This window comes from Pan paniscus, chromosome 2 (assembly GCF_029289425.2).
Source record: "Pan paniscus chromosome 2, NHGRI_mPanPan1-v2.0_pri, whole genome shotgun sequence".
NCBI lineage: Eukaryota > Metazoa > Chordata > Mammalia > Primates > Hominidae > Pan > Pan paniscus.
In genome coordinates, this window is record NC_085926.1 from 136,340,243 (window position 1) to 136,355,603 (window position 15,361).

At 49.9% G+C, this 15,361-nt stretch overlaps 1 protein-coding gene across 8 annotated transcripts in view; it reads left to right on the forward strand.

The window, feature by feature from the left end:
- Positions 1–479: 479 nt before the first annotated feature.
- Positions 480–15,361, forward strand: part of ESYT3 (extended synaptotagmin 3) — a 43,850-nt gene continuing 28,968 nt past the window's right edge. For 3 of the 8 annotated variants that reach the window (XR_004670743.3, XR_003027607.4, XM_055110534.2), the window contains exon 1: positions 480–1,159. Coding sequence is in view for 4 of the 8 variants with exons in the window: in XM_055110534.2 (XP_054966509.1) it covers positions 833–1,159 (327 nt within the window). In the remaining 4 variants the exon portion in view is untranslated. Of the gene's footprint in view, positions 1,160–4,127; positions 15,120–15,361 lie in introns of those variants that run through there. The other 5 variants (XM_024928414.4, XM_008976054.5, XM_008976055.6 and 2 more) reach the window with 2 other exon arrangements.

Here is a 15,361-nt window from a genome sequence, read left to right on the forward strand (position 1 = left end):
TTGGGCGCCCCACAGATGGCCAAGACGGGCCGGTGCCCGGAAGTTCCCCGTCTGATGATGCAGGGAATGACGATCCAAACAGACACCTAGAAGAGAGGATGGGGAGAGCGGGGCAGAGGGTTTTGTGGCGCGCAGGAGGGGCCCTGAGCTCGGCTTGATGAGGCTGGGGGCTAGGTCCAAGCTTTACAGATGCCAGAGGAGCTGGCAGCGTTGCAGGCTCTAGGGGCCAGTTGGAGGGCCGGGACGCAGGACCTGAGGCTGGGGAGGCCTGGCTGAGCCTGTCCAGGGAGGGCCTCGAATGCCAGCTGAGTCCAGACTATACTGTGTATTATAGACCGCGTGTAGGAAACAGGTTTTAGGTGATGTTTATCCATGATAAGCCAGTTGTACACAGGTGTTGGTGAGTCATTAACCACCTAGGGCAGCACTTGGTCCACCCGGACTGGCGAGTGCACACCTCCGGCTGACGCCTGCGCCACGTGCTGGGGTCAGAGGCCGAGCTCACCGGCTGGTTGCTCTTTAGAGCGGGCAGGAGCCAGGCGGGCGGCCCGCCCCGCTAGGGCGGAGACTTCCGGAGCTGCGGACTCACTGGAGCCGAGAACTGGAGCCGAGAACTGGGGCGGCGCGGCGCGGCGCGGCGCGGCTCGGTGCATTTCCAGGCGCCGCTCTCCGCCGCAGAGGACCCTGTGCTCGGCGCGCCGAGAGTCCCAGCAGGGCAAGGGGGCGCGGCGTCCTGGTCCTCGAGCTTGGGAGACAGATGCGCATGGGCGTGGGGGCATGCGGACCTAAGCTCTGGTGAAGCTCTCGGGAAGGGCAAGACTGCGGCGACGAGATGCGAGCAGAGGAGCCCTGCGCCCCCGGGGCCCCCAGCGCCCTGGGAGCCCAGCGCGCGCCGGGCCCCGAGCTGCGTCTGTCCAGCCAGCTGCTGCCCGAGCTCTGTACCTTCGTGGTGCGCGTGCTGTTCTACCTGGGGCCTGTCTACCTAGCTGGCTACCTGGGGCTCAGCATAACCTGGTTGCTGCTCGGCGCCCTGCTGTGGATGTGGTGGCGCAGGAACCGCCGCGGGAAGCTTGGGCGCCTGGCCGCCGCCTTCGAATTCCTTGACAATGAACGCGAGTTCATCAGCCGCGAGCTGCGGGGCCAGCACCTGCCAGCCTGGGTGAGCCAAGCCGGGTGGGGGTGGGAGGTGGGGAGATGCCTTTCGAGGTTCGGAGGAACTTGCGGTCAGCGGGGAGCTGGTGCGCGCAAACCCGAGGGAGGGCGGGAGCCCGGCGACCTGCACACCCCGTTCCCCACCGCTCCCGGCGCGCAGACCCTGGGGACGGTGACCGCCCCTCCCGCGGCGCGCAGCACCCTCACGTCCACCTCTGGTCCGACTGCGGTGGGAGCGGGGAACTTGGGTTTCATTTAAGGCCCCAGAGCTCGAGAGAAGAGTCACGGGCAGACCACACCCAGGAGAAAAACAAGGGCGTCTGGGACTTCGCAGACTTACTCGGGTTGGAATCAGAAGGCATTTCTTCCACCCGCCTGTTGATTCAGAGAAAGAACGCCGGACGCAAAACGTAGATGGGCAAATACCGCAGTGACAGAAACGGCGGGCCCAGTTGCTTTCGGCCGAGGCCTGGACTGCGGTAGGGGGAGGGCTCCGCGGGGCTGGAGGTGGGAGTGGCGGGTACGGCTGGGAGACCGACGTCGCCGGGCCCCGGGCCTCCTTCCCTCCCTCCCTCCGCCGGATAGGGATGCCGGCACACGCACACTGCCCCGACAAACCCATCTCCTGGGGTGGCATGGGCGGCACTACGATTCCTCAAACGCTTCTGGTCCTGGCTTACCTAACAAAACCCAAGTTCTGGGCCCCATTGCATAACTCCCAGGGTGGCACAGAGGTATCCTGGCTGATTCTTATGATTAGGTGAGCTTGGGAAACACCGGCAAGAGGGGTGTTCCGTCCAATGGTTGGTCTGCGGCAAACCCTTACTGTCTCTCCGGTGCTGGGGCTCTTCGTTTTCAGATTTCTTCCAGTTACTCTCAGGCCCACGGGGGAGGCCGCCAGACCCCTCATTGTCTCTAGCCTGTGGCCTATAAAGTCCAGCAGGGCCATAGGTTCCTCCTGACAGTAGTCTCTAAAGTGGGGTGTGAGAAAAAAATATAAGGCCCATTTAGTTTATCTTATAAGAGAAATGAAGTCTTATTGTATCAGTCAGCCATAACTGAGTACAACAGGCTGCGTGGCTTAAGCAGCAGACACTTTTTTCCTTTCCTTTCTAGAGAGCCGAAGTCCAAGATCAAGGTGTTGGCAGGGTTGGTTTCTCCTGCGGCCTCTGCTGGCTTGCAGCTGGCTGTCTTCCTACTGTCTTCACACCGTCTTCCTTCTGTGTCCTAATCTCTTCTTAGAAGGACATCAGTCATATTGGATTAAGGCTCACCCTAATGAACTCATTTTAACTTAATTACCACTTTAAAAACCCTACCTGCAAATAGAATCACATTCTGAAGAACTGAGAATTAGCACTTCAAAGTGGGCATACACTTCATAACACTTAATATTTAATGTACGATTTGATGGTAAAGCTTTGCAAATAGCTTACATATTTGGGGGATGAGGGGCCAAAGACTCTTCCTGATAAGGGTGCACACTTTTCTACGGTAGTAGCCATAGGGGTAGCGCATGGGGCCTGACTCCCACAGACTTTGGTCATCCTGATGGTTCTGTGGGGCTTGTGATTCTGAAAGGTGTGGACCCAGCAAGCAGGCTTGACCTGTCCACACCCCTTGCACACGGTTGAGGGAGTCCAGGCCATCTGTCAGATCTCTGTTTTGTCCCCCTTGATGGCCTTAGCCCATGAGGGTGGGCCTGCGAGTCTTCACCAAGTAACACCCCTTCTTTTCTCCCCTTCCGTATCAGGGAAGCCTCTAGACACTTAGCTATATGTAAAGGCAGTATTTCCGATATTGGGTCAAAAATCAGATTGTGTAGGGGCGTGGACACTTTCCCTGCCTCTCCCCCACATACACCACAGAGACAGTTCTGGCCTCTGTTGGGGATACAGACCCCAGGAGCAACATGGACCTAGCCAACAGGGAGCTCAGCCTGAACTCAAGAAGGCACCTCGTAGGTTTTCACCCCACAACCCATATCCCAGGCTTGACCCAGCTGGGTAGAGGGACACTCAGAGGAAGGTGACGCTCTCTCTCCTACCAAGAAGGCAGTCTCGGGTGGGGGACAGATGCATAACAGGTCATTGCCATTGAGAATTGGAGCCAGGAGTCGGAACAGGGTCTAGTCAGGTAGAAGGCCTGGTATGAAGGACACCCTACCAGGTTTCCATATCATATTGTCCCCGAATCACAGCCCCCTTTCTCCTTGACAAGGACCTGGGAAAGGCTGGCTTCAGCCTGCATTCTGCAGACTTGCCTGGCTGGCTTGTCTGGCCAGGTTGGAAGACCAGGGCCTGGATAACCTGTTGGATTGGGCCACTGGTGCGGCACAGGGCATTCTGGCCCAGGGAGGTGGTGAGCACAGCATGGAGGTGTGACATGGCCACTGCATGAGGGGGCGCTGTGTGCTGGGCCTGGCTGAAGTGTGTGGTAGGGGTTGATGTGTGACAGGGTCAAGTTGAGGCAGACTTGATGGAGGCTGGCCCTGTTCTGAAGGCTGGAAGGAGCCTTGGATGCTTCTGAAAGTCCCTTCAGAAAGCAGCATGGTGGGACGAGGAAGGCTGGAGGAGACAGGCCGGTTGGGAAGGTGATTTCAGCCAAGATGGTAGTAATGAGGGAGGAGAGTGGGAGATGCGTGGGAGTGGGACTTTAGATGCGTGGTGGCCTCTAGAGTAGGAGTGCAGGGGGATCCAGGGGTCTTCAGGGTGCTTTCTGGTTTAGGGAGCTGTTGACCATTATTGTGATTGGGATTCCAGGATGAGAAACAGGTCTGGGGAGGTTGGTTGCCTGTATGAACACCTGTGAAGTGCATACAAATAGATGCAGGTGTGGGCTTTTCACCCACCTCGTGAAGGTTTCCACGCCCAGTGATGATATGGAAAACCTGGAGTCTACCTGGTTGAGTATTCTTCTCTCTGCCTCTTTAGGAACACAAACTGTGAAGGCAAAGAGAGATGGGGCTCTGGGCGTGGTGGGGGCAGCACGGCCCCTTGCACAAGATTTTGGGCATGGATGAATGGATCTCTTCATCACATGCTGACCTTTTAGCATGCCTTCCCTCTTGAGAACTGATTTCTCTGCGTGAAAGAGAGGATGATGGCTTATGACCTCCTTTGGTATCAAGAAATATTTCTGTAAGTTAACAGATGGCAAATCAGTAGTTGGGGGACTGAAGAAAAGTTGAACAGCTCAAGGGCACCACACTCAGACCTGCGTTGCATGTTGTGTGAGTTGGCCCTGTACTCTAGCCCCCAGTGGGGAGGGATGGATATCCGGCCACCTGCTGCTTGTCAAGCTGTATGCTGCTTAGATGGGGCACCTTTTTCTAATTTGCACCAACTCCCTGTGAAGGAGTGGAGGCCAAGGCCTGGCTGAGCTGAGGCGGGGACGCCATCCTTCCCCACTGCCATCCAAGGCAGCCATCGCCAGCCAGTCCTCAGTCATGCACGACTTTCCTGCCTGGTCTTAGACGCCTTCTCAACATTTTTCTCCAAGATGCTGCCTCCAGGTGATCATAGAAATTGCTTTCCCTGACTGAACCTGTTTCCCCACCTGTAAAAGGAGGTTGTATTGGATGGTCTTTCAGAGTCATTTTGGCCCTGATGTCTGATTTCTAGTCAAACTTCAGACAATCCTGCTTCTCCTCCAGGTCCCCAGCCATGGGAGATATAGCTGGAAGGAAGAATTCTCCTTACTAGAGGCCTTGAAGGAAGAACCTGTGGGTCCCCTTTGTCTTGTGAATGTGGCCTGACCACATGGGGAAGAAGGCAGGGTGGCCCCCGCAGCTCACCCTTGAACAGAGGGTTCAAGAGGCTGCATGTTTACATGCGGATGCTCCTCTCACACAGTGTTTATGTGTACTTTTGAAGGAATTAAGAGCCGCCTCAGCTGTCCTTGTCGGGTAGGGACTGTGTATAGCACAGTGACAAGCACGGAGCCCTTGATGTTACTCATTTAATTGTAGGCCTCGGCAAGCCACAAAAGCTTTGTTGCCACACATGGTCGTGGTGAGTCGACTGTTTGAAAAGCTGCTTGCACAGAGCCAGACACAAGCGAATGCCCAGTGGGGGCTGTCCCTTTATGTTCCTCTGTTTCCCGGGCTTCCTAACTACCTTTTCCTAACATGAAATGAATGCCCAAGTGTCCCAGTGGCAAGCTCGTCTTTCCAGCATCTGGATGACTGTCAAGGGGTGGAGCGAGTGGAAGGGACGCGCAGAGCACTTCTGTGGAACCCCCTGCACCCTGGCTTTTCCTGGAGCCTGCTCCTGTGGGTTCTCGGAGTCCCAGCTGTGCTGCCCGCGCTAGAGCTGCCTTCTGATCTTCAGAGCCCATCCTTCGTGCTCTGGGCTCCTAAGACCCTTCTTGGGGTAACCTTTGCTGCTTTGCTTCCCTGCCCACCTCCCTTGGTAGGGGCCCCTGCGTGGAGCTCTGCAGCCTTCACTCCTGGATTTGTGCACAGATCAGCCCTTCACTGACCCGTGAATTTCCAGTTACTCATTCAGCCATTGATCAGTGCTTCAACTGGATGATTGGGTTGCTTATCAGATATTGATTTGCCCCTGCCATGACTGGGCCCCTGTGAGGAGGGAAGTTCGAAATCCTCACATCGCTCCAGGTTGGGGGAATGAGAGCTGGTAGTAGGAAAATAGCCTGAGGCAGTGTAGAGAAGAGAAAGAGCTGTGAGAAAACGTGGCATTTTGTCTATCTGTGGTTTCTAGCCAGGCTGGCTCTCCTTTCAGCTGGTAGCCATCAGTTACATCAGTTGGCAGCTTTGTGAGGGGCAGTTAACTCGTGTGTGTCTGCTGGTAAGGTGGTCGTGATGTGAAGTAGTGGAAGTCATTGGAGTCATTCATGGAGGGATCTTGGGAAGCCCCTTGTCCTCTCTGGGCCTCTGATTTCTCTGAAAATCCTGACATTTTAGGGGATGTTCTATAGAGTCTTCATAGCTGTAGGGTCTGCCATCATTAACCAGTCCCGAGCCTGCTTTTCTCTGGTGACACATACCCCACAGGACCCCACAGGCCTCCCTGCCAGCCACTCAGGCAGACAGCCAAGGGCTGAGTGCTTTGCTTACCTAGTGCTGAGAGCTTGACATTCTTTCTGTGGCTGGAGCAGCAGTCGTTCCAGGACCCAGGCTCTCAGGGTCTGTCCTGAGATACTTCAGTTAATTAGAGGAAGTAAATGCAGTGACAGCTCTGAGCTAGCCTGGGCACTCTCAGATTAGATCACAAAGCCTGATGCTTGGAGCCAGGGCCATGGAACCTGATTTTAAACATCAGGACTGGTTGGGTGCTGCTTGGAATTAGGGAGACTTCTTACCCTTGAGGTCCCTGCAGCCCTGTGAAGTTATTCAAATGGCTTGGAGTCAGGCCTGTCCTCGGGAAGGAAGAGGCAGATAAATTTTTAGTCATGCCTTTGGGGTTTCTGCCCCATGTCTTAATGATGGTTCATGGACTTATCATGTCCTGGGCCAGGATTGAGCAATATGAGTGACAGAGTATGGGCCCTTTCCTCCAAGCCCAACAGAGGGATCTTAGGCATACATGTGTTCATTCCTATACTCACTCAGCAAGCATTTATTGAGAACTTGCAGTGTGTCAGGCACAGAGCTGCAGGCGGGGCAGCATGAGTACACATGGCCCCTGCCCTTGAGGAACCCATGAGCTAGATGGAGATTCAGACCTGCGAGGGCAGCCTCTTCTGATAGAGCATGATCAGTTCTCTGAGGTGGCTCCAAGTCTGAGGCTCCGAGAAAGCATGGGTGAGGGGCTCTATCCTCGGCTGGAAGTGGCCCAGGAAGCCTTCTTGGAGGAAGAGGCACTATGGTATTGCTGGCTGTGGTAGGGAGTTGGGGACTCGGCCCACAGTCTTTCACAGGTTAGGTCAGTTGAGCTCATTATTGCATCTTGGGGTGAGCAGATTCTGGGACAGCAATGTATAATACCTGAGCTCACATGAGACTGCTCACTGCTTCATTTACAAGGGGCTGAATCTTTCTGGGCCAGGAGTGTCCAGGCAACCTTTTCTCAGCCAGGGGCCTGAGGCCCTGAGTAACTGAGAGGTCACATGGTGGATGAGGATCAGGGCCATGAGTAGGGACAGGCCCTTTTGTCCTGTGTTGCAGCCCCCTCTCCAGTGGGCAGGAAGGTGGGGAGAGATGGTCACCGGCTCCCACTGGATCCTGGCCCAGAGTCTTGGTGGCAGGCAGAGATGGCACTTCTGTGGGAATGTCTCTGGTGACTTTGGGGAGGGGGCTCTGGGAGGTGTGAGCTGCCCCCTGAAGACCTGGGAGGGCCACAACCCAGCTACCTCAGGGAGCAGGGGCTGAGACCTGGCCTGCCTTGCTCCTTCGCCTCCCCCTCCCATTCCTCCCAGCAGAGTTCAGGGATTTCTAATTCTCTGGGAACCTGGAGCTTGTAGCACAAAAGTGCTCACATGTGCTTGAGGCAAGTGATTTCCTTTTCCTCCTCCTCCTCCTCCTCGACTGCAAATATTGAAGAGGGATTTAAGATGTTTTTCTGCCCCATTGAGAATTATTAAAGGACAAAGCACCTTTTTTTTTTTTTTAAGGTGCTGTATATTTCAAGCTAAGGATATGAGACTTGATTTCCTCAGGCCACAGAGGGATGCAGAACCCAGGTCCCATAAGCCCTATCTCTGTGGGAGGGCAGGCCGAGAAGCCCTGTGCCAGTGTCGTGAGTCATGAGCCTTGGAAATCTCAGAACAAAAAGCCAAGGAAATTGTCTAGGCTATAGGATGTTTCAAGACCCCAGAATCACCCACTCTATTCCTTTGCCCATGTTGTATTTACTTTTTAACATAACTGGTTATAAACTGTCTAAAAATGTGTTTTTTTTTCCTGGTCATGAAAGTAAACATTCTCATTGGAGAATATTTGGAAATGGCATAAAAGTTAAAATTAGGATAAGCATTTTATAATCCCTCCACCCAGAGATACAGTATGTTTGGGTGTGCTTCCTTTATATAGAAAATATATGAAAACAGTTTCTTAAAAACTTGTACTTTTTTCTTTTCTTATTTTTTATGTTCTTAACATTATATTACATTCTCCAAACAAACTTCTAAGGACGATCATATCCTTCATATGAATATACCACAAGTTGTGTAATTGTTTCTCTAACCTTGATTATATTGGTTACTTCCAGGCTTTCCTGGTCACATGGCTAGCGGAGGTGGGTGGTGGTTCCTCTGTCCACAGTTTCTCCCTCTGATCTGTACATCTAGATTCTGTGACTCATCCTTCAAGTCCAAGCTCAGGCCCTACCCCCAGGACTCTTGTCCATGGGCTCCTACAGGGCTCTGAGCGTGTGTCTGTCACTCTGCCTCCTAGACTGATTTGTAACCTACGTATTTTTATGGCTAACTTTTCCTCCAGGCTGAAAGTTCTTTTAAGATAAGGTATATGTCTTGTACATATCTGTAGCTTCAGCTGCTAGCTCAGTGCCCAGTTCATAGTAAGGACTCAGTAGAAATCTGCTGAATGAATGCTACAGTGAATGCCTGCCGTGTAAATCTTAGTCCACATTTCTCAATTTAATTAGTATGATTCCTAGAAGTTTATGAAGATTTTTAAAGACACTTTTGCCCATTCACTGTGGTCTTATCAGCATTGAATATTATCTTTTGGGGCCTTTGCTATTTTGATAAGCAAGAGGATAAGTTTTTTTAACTTCTAGGAATTACCAACCCTAACTGGATCATTGAACTCTCTGAACTTACTATCATCGCTTAGGTCCCCTTTAAAAAACTACTCTGTGGACAGCTCAGGGCCACCCCCCTCTGCTTTGAGCCCTTATTCCTTAGCAAAGAGTGACAGTGTTCAGTGTCAGTGTTCTCATCACTGTGACTAGTGGAATTTCATCTGCTCAGTTCTGCTGGGTTCAGCTGATTTAGGCCAGTTTGCTGGCTGCGTGTGTTAAGGAGCTGTGGATTACAGAACAGTGCCAGACAGATTTTCAAGTTGGCAAAGCAATTGTTTCCCTCAAAGTACTTGAGCTGGGTAATTTAAAGCAGAAGGGTTGGAAGATTTAAAAGTAGTTTTAATGGTTAAATGTTTGCCTTCCAAGAACAGAGGAAAAAAAGGAAAAAGGCTGCGCATCAGGAGAAAAGTGAAATCAAAGGACCACTTGGCTTGTAAAGCAGGAACCACTGAACAGGCAGCCACAGAGCAGCAGCCGATCTTGGGAAGACAGGAGCCAGCCTGAAGTCCAATGGCCTCCTTTTGTAGGACATCTCTGTAGGACACTCAGAATGAGTGGGTCTCCTCTCAGCAGTTAGTTAGCAGGGGTGTATTGTCTGTAAGAATGTCCTTTGGAGTAGGGAAGAGCCATGAGGCTAATTTTAGGAAACTGTGTGTGTCTTTGCACATGCGTGTGAGTCTGCGGATGTGTCTGTGTAGTTGTGTGTGTGCGTCTGCGTGTGTGTCCACACATCTGTGTTTGTGCATCTGTGTGTGTGTGTGTGTGTGTGTGTGTGACTACATGGCTGCTCCATGGGAGAGCTGCCACCCTGTGCGAGGGAGCTGGCAGAATTCATCGAATGACAGGGAGGCCCTTTAAGTGAGGCTCCTTAGTCCCTCCGCCTCCCAAGAGGGTCTGGTGGCCCAAGCTCTTGTCAAGGCCTCCCACCCCAACCCCAGACCCATCTGTGTGGACCCCACCAAAACCTTGGCTCCGATGGGAGGCAGCTGTCATTCTGGCTCCATTTCCTCACTGCTGTGGAATCATTTTTCCTAGAGGGCTTAAGAAATAATGCACAGACATCACCACCTAAATATGGATTATTGATGTGGGCCTCTTTGGTGGCCTGTCTAGCATGGAATTCTACTTAGACTTGAATTTGCTTTACCTCTTCTCTCTAAATTCTCATCACCACTACTCCCTTGAAAATGCCTAAAAACACTGTCATTAAAATATTAGATCACTTTGCCTGGAATGCGTCGGCTCAAATACACTAACAGCATCAAGAGGTATGTTAGTTTACGGAGGCCTCAGATGGGGAGGGTGGAGGGTTGTGAACTATTTAAACTTCTCTGACAGGTAGTGCAGGGAGGACAGCAGACGTTGGAGATCCTGGTGACTTGATCATGTGTCTGGGCATCTTTGGAATTTTCCAGGCCTGCTTTGGGGAAATGTTCTCACCTATAATACATCAGTGAGGATAGTGTACATGTTTTATGGAGATGAAGCTTGCTAGAGAGCTGGATTTGTCTCTAACACCAAACCATCTAGAAGTCCACTGTTTCCGTGAATCTGGGAGGAACAGGAATTAACAGCCCCACTTATTAATCAGCAAGAAACCTGAGGCTGAAGGGAGTTAAGACCAAAACCCTGTGTTCTAAGTCCCTGGGCGCACTTCCTTCTCTTCCTCCTGCCTGGCTACAGAAAGCAGGTATGAGATGGGGGTGGCTCACCTTTTAGAGGGCAGAGCAGGCCCGGAGCCAGGGAAATCATAATATTCTGTTTTTTGCCTTTTGGCTCTGGCCTCCCCTTGCTCTTTGTGGAAGAATTCCCTTTATAAAGGAGTTGAGGTCTGAAGGCTGCTATACGAATTTGGTGACACAGCAGTGTTCTCCTAGGAGTGACAGCTGGAAACCCAGGCTGTGACTTTCAAACTTAGTCAGGAACCCCCGGAGGCAGAGGAGCCACCTTCTTCCAGGGCCTGAGCAAGCCCTCCAGCCTGGGGAGCCCTGTCCACTCATTCTTCCACACCCTCTGCTAAGATCAGAACCACCAGGAGCTTGTTAAAGACGCAGGTTTCCAGGCTCCTGCCCCAGTCCTCTGGAATCAAAATCTCTGTGGGCCCTGACCGAGCAGCTGTACTGTAGCGAGCTCTCCAGGTGGGACTGTTGAACACAGAAGTCTGAGAATCGCTGCAGAGCTCTTTGCACTGCCAGGTGGTGTGGGTGACTCCCCACTAGCTGGTCCCAGAGACTCCCAGCCTTGTGGGGAACTGCAACAAAAGCTCAGTGATTTTAGGGCTCAGTTCAGTGTGAGCCACTCATCTTATTTTTCAGCCTCTCTTTGTTTCCCTAGTGAGGAAAGACACAAGGCAGAGGCTCAGATTGGGTGTGTTTGCCAAGCTTCACTATGCAGTTGCCCCCATTGGGCAGAGTTTCACATGGGCGCCTGACAGGCATTGGGCCCAGCTCTCTGCGGCTGTCTTTATCTGAGCCACAGATCCCTGGGCCAGTCAGCGAGGCCAGGGAAACACCAACCGTGTTCCTCTTTCCATCTCAACCACTTGCACTGTGTTGTAAATCCTCCTCATTCTCTGTTCTCGCCTTGCAGTGGTGGCCAGAGGCACTAGGAAACTCAGCAGAGAATTTGCTGCGCTCTGGGTGAGGCAGAACTGGACACATAGCTCAGGTGACCTTGTTCTTGCACGTACTTGAGGTCAGAGGGGTCAGAGTGCCTGCACCTCCCAGGTCTGTACAACTTCCAGCAAAAGTTACCACTTCCAGAACGCTTATTCTGATCCAGGAAGGATACCGAGCATCATCCATGCCTTTAGTCTTTTCAGGAACTGTGAAGTTGGCAGTATTGTACCCATCTCGCAGATGAGAAAGCTGAGGCTTAGAGAAGTGGAATTTGAAATACACAAGGAATAGGTTAGAAAAACACTAAGGAATGGACTTCAAATGCTGACATTTCAGGTGGAGGATGGGGAGGAGAGGAAATGGATGAGAAGATTTGAGGCTTGGGCTCAAATCATATGCAGGTGAGATCTGGGTTCTGATCACATGGGTAATCTTGTTTAAGTACTAACTAGTCTCTGAGTCTCCTCATTTGTAAAAGGGGAATAATGATTTATAGAGTGTTGGGAGCATCAAATGAAAGTGTTTATGGAATGCCCTTTGTAAGTCATAAGGCATGGCCTCTACCAATCAGGGCTAAAGCCCCATAAGGGCAGTTGCCTGCTAAATCCCAGACTTTGTAAAAGAGGTTTCTATAAAACCCCTACGTGATGCTGTGTGAGGTTTTCTTAGGAGGAGTAGTGGACGAAGTGGAAAAGCACAGACTCTGTGGTCAGACAGACCCAGGCTTGGGTCTCCGTTCTAGCACTCCACTACTGGAGATTATAAGTCATGTAACCTCTCTGAACTTTAGTTTCCTTATCTGTAAAGTGGGGCAAATAAGGGATTAGGTGAGTATTAAATGACATGAGATGACATGAACTCAAAACGGTTGAAAATAGGATGGAAAATATGCAACTGGCCAAGTCTTGAAACAAAAGAAAGCTGAGATAGCAATTGTCATATTAGACAAAATAGAATAGAACTCAAAGACAAAGAAGGTTGTTATATGCTTGTAAAGGGCAATAATGATATACCTGGGCATGGTGGCTCACACCTGTAATCCTAACAGTTTGGGAGGCTGAGGCAGGTGGATGGTTTGAGCCCAGGAGTTCACGACCAGCATGGGCAACATTGCAAAGCCCCATCTCTACAAAAAAATTAGAAAATTAGCTAGACATGGTGGCATGTACCTGTAGTCTCAGCTACTAGGGAGGCCAAGGCAGGCGGATAGCTTGAGCCCAGGAGTTTGAGACTAGCCTGTGTAACATGACCTAACCCCGTCTCTACCAAAACAAACAAACAAATAATAGTCAGGCGTGGTGGTGCATACCTGTAGTCCTAGCTACTCGGGAGGCTGAGGTGGGAGGATTGCTTGAGCCTGGGAGGTCAAGGCTGCAGTAGGCCAAAATCACACCACTGCACTCCAGCCTGGGTGACACAGTGAGACCTTGTCTCAATAATTATGATAATCACAGACATATATGTATTACAGAATATAAACTTGAAATATAAATCAACAACCGACATGAGGAAGTAGATAAATCAACAGTTGTGCTTGGAATCTTTTAATACATCCCTTTCTGAAAATGATAAATGAAGCAGGCAAAGACTAAGCAAGGATAAAGCATATTAGAAGGACATGATTAATAACCTGATCACACATGGAATAGTCATGGAAATTAATCATGTACTAGGCCACAAGGAATTATCAACATATTCCAGTGAATTGACAATCCTACAGACTGTTCAGGCCACAAAGAAATAAAATTATTATTAGAAAACAGCAAAAATATATATCTCTTGAAATCTCACATGTCTAGATACTTTACAACATTACTATTTTGAAAACTCATTAAGAGGAAGTCATAATGGGAATAGAAAAATGAGAGCAGAATAGCAATTTATTGTGTCAAAAACTAGAGGATTTTATACCTTTGAATTCATTTATTACAAAACAAAAATGGAAAATAAATGATATTCCCCAAACTCATGAAGTTCAACTCTAAAAACATAAAAGAGCCAACAGATTTAAATCAAAGAAAAAGAGTTCTGGGAGAATCAATGAACAATTAGAACTGTTAACAAATTTCAGCAAAGTTGCCCAGAAAATGAAATGCCACACAGTAATCTAACAAAAAATATACAGGACTTTTAGAGAAAAAGAGTTGGGAAATTTGATCCTAAATGTGAATAGAAAATGTGAATAAATAAAGGGTGTTGATGATGTAATATTTAACCGTGTCAGTTAGCCCACAAGTTAACTTATAATTTAAAAAATATAACAATTGAAATCTCAGGAGGATTTTTTTTTGTAGATTGACAAGCTGATTCTAAAATTCATACAGAACGATAAATATCTACTATTATCTAAATCAGTGTGAGAAAGAAAAAGCAAAATGGGGAATCGGCGGCCAGGTGTGGTGGCTCATGCCTGTAATCCCAGCACGTTGGGAGGCCGAGGCTGGTGGATCAGGAGTTCAGGAGTTCGAGACCAGCCTGGCCAACATGGTGAAGCCCTGTCTCTGCTAAAAATACAAAAAATTAGCCAGGCGTGGTGGCAGGTGCCTGTAATCCCAGCTACTCGGGAGGCTGAGGCTGGAGAATCACTTGAACCCAGTGGGTGGAGGTTGCAGTGAGCCGAGATTGCACCATTGCACTCCAGCCTGGGCAACAAAAATGAAACTCGATCTAAAAAAAAAAAAAAAAAAAAAAAAATGCAGGGGAGGGGATTCACCCTACCCCAGGTCATTTGGCAAAAACACAGTGATTAAAACCACGTGGTACTGGAACAGGCCGACTGATGGAGTTGAATGGCAAGTCCAGAAACACACCAAAGTACATATGAGGAGCTAGTTTTTGAGTGAAGTAGATTCCCAAGTCAAGGAAAAAGATGCAATTTTTTTTTATGTGTTGGTTGAAAATTGCCTTAGTGAAAGTATGGAGGGAGAAAAAAATTGTATCTTTGTCTCACCTTATGTAAAAAAATCCAGAGAGATTAAAGACCTAAACGTGAAAGCCAACAGATGAAAATCCAGAGTAACTTTGAGAATGTGGGGTGGGAAAAGATTTCTTCAAGTTCCAAAAAAAGACCAATTATAGTGGAAAAATAGATTGATCTGTCGATGTCAAAATGGGAAAGCACTGAGGATGAGTCATTGCTCCCTAAGAATCAGTCTCTATGATTTCATCCCCTGCTCCAAACTTACTCAGGGGCAGTCACAAGGAATGTAGTCTGGCTCTTGCACCTCGGCTCACTGGGAGTGAAGGCAGGTGTTGAGATTCAGGCTAAGGGAGGGGCTTCAGGTCCCTAGGCAGGGTAGGAGAATTGCGGTCTCTTATTTTCTTGGACTGAATTGTTGCTTTCTTTAGGGGGTTCAGACTCATCCATGATGGGGCCTCTTGGTGAGGAGCCTCAAATACAGGTGTGGGCAATCGAGAGAAACCATGACAGCTTAAATCAGTGTGGGCCTTGGTCATTCTGTTGCTGTCTACACTTTCTTTTTCTTTCTTTTTTTTTTGAGATGGAGTCTCGCTTTGTGGCCCAGGCTGGAGTGCAGTGGTGTGACCTCGACTCACTGCAACCTGTGCCTCCAGGGTTCAAGCAATTCTTCTGCCTCAGCCTCCTGAGTACCTGGGATTACAGGTGTGTGCCACCATGCCCACCTAATTTTTATATTTTTTAGTAGAGATGGAGTTTTGCCATGTTGGCCAGGCTGGTCTCAAACTCCTGGGCTCAAGTGATCCACCTGCCTCAGCCTCCCAAAGCGCTGGGATTATAGGCATGAGACATAGTTCCCGGCCTTGCTTCCTACATTTTCAGGATGCATGTGGGTCACCCTGAGGCAAGGGGTGGGCTGGTCATTGATCCCAACCCTGACTGAACTT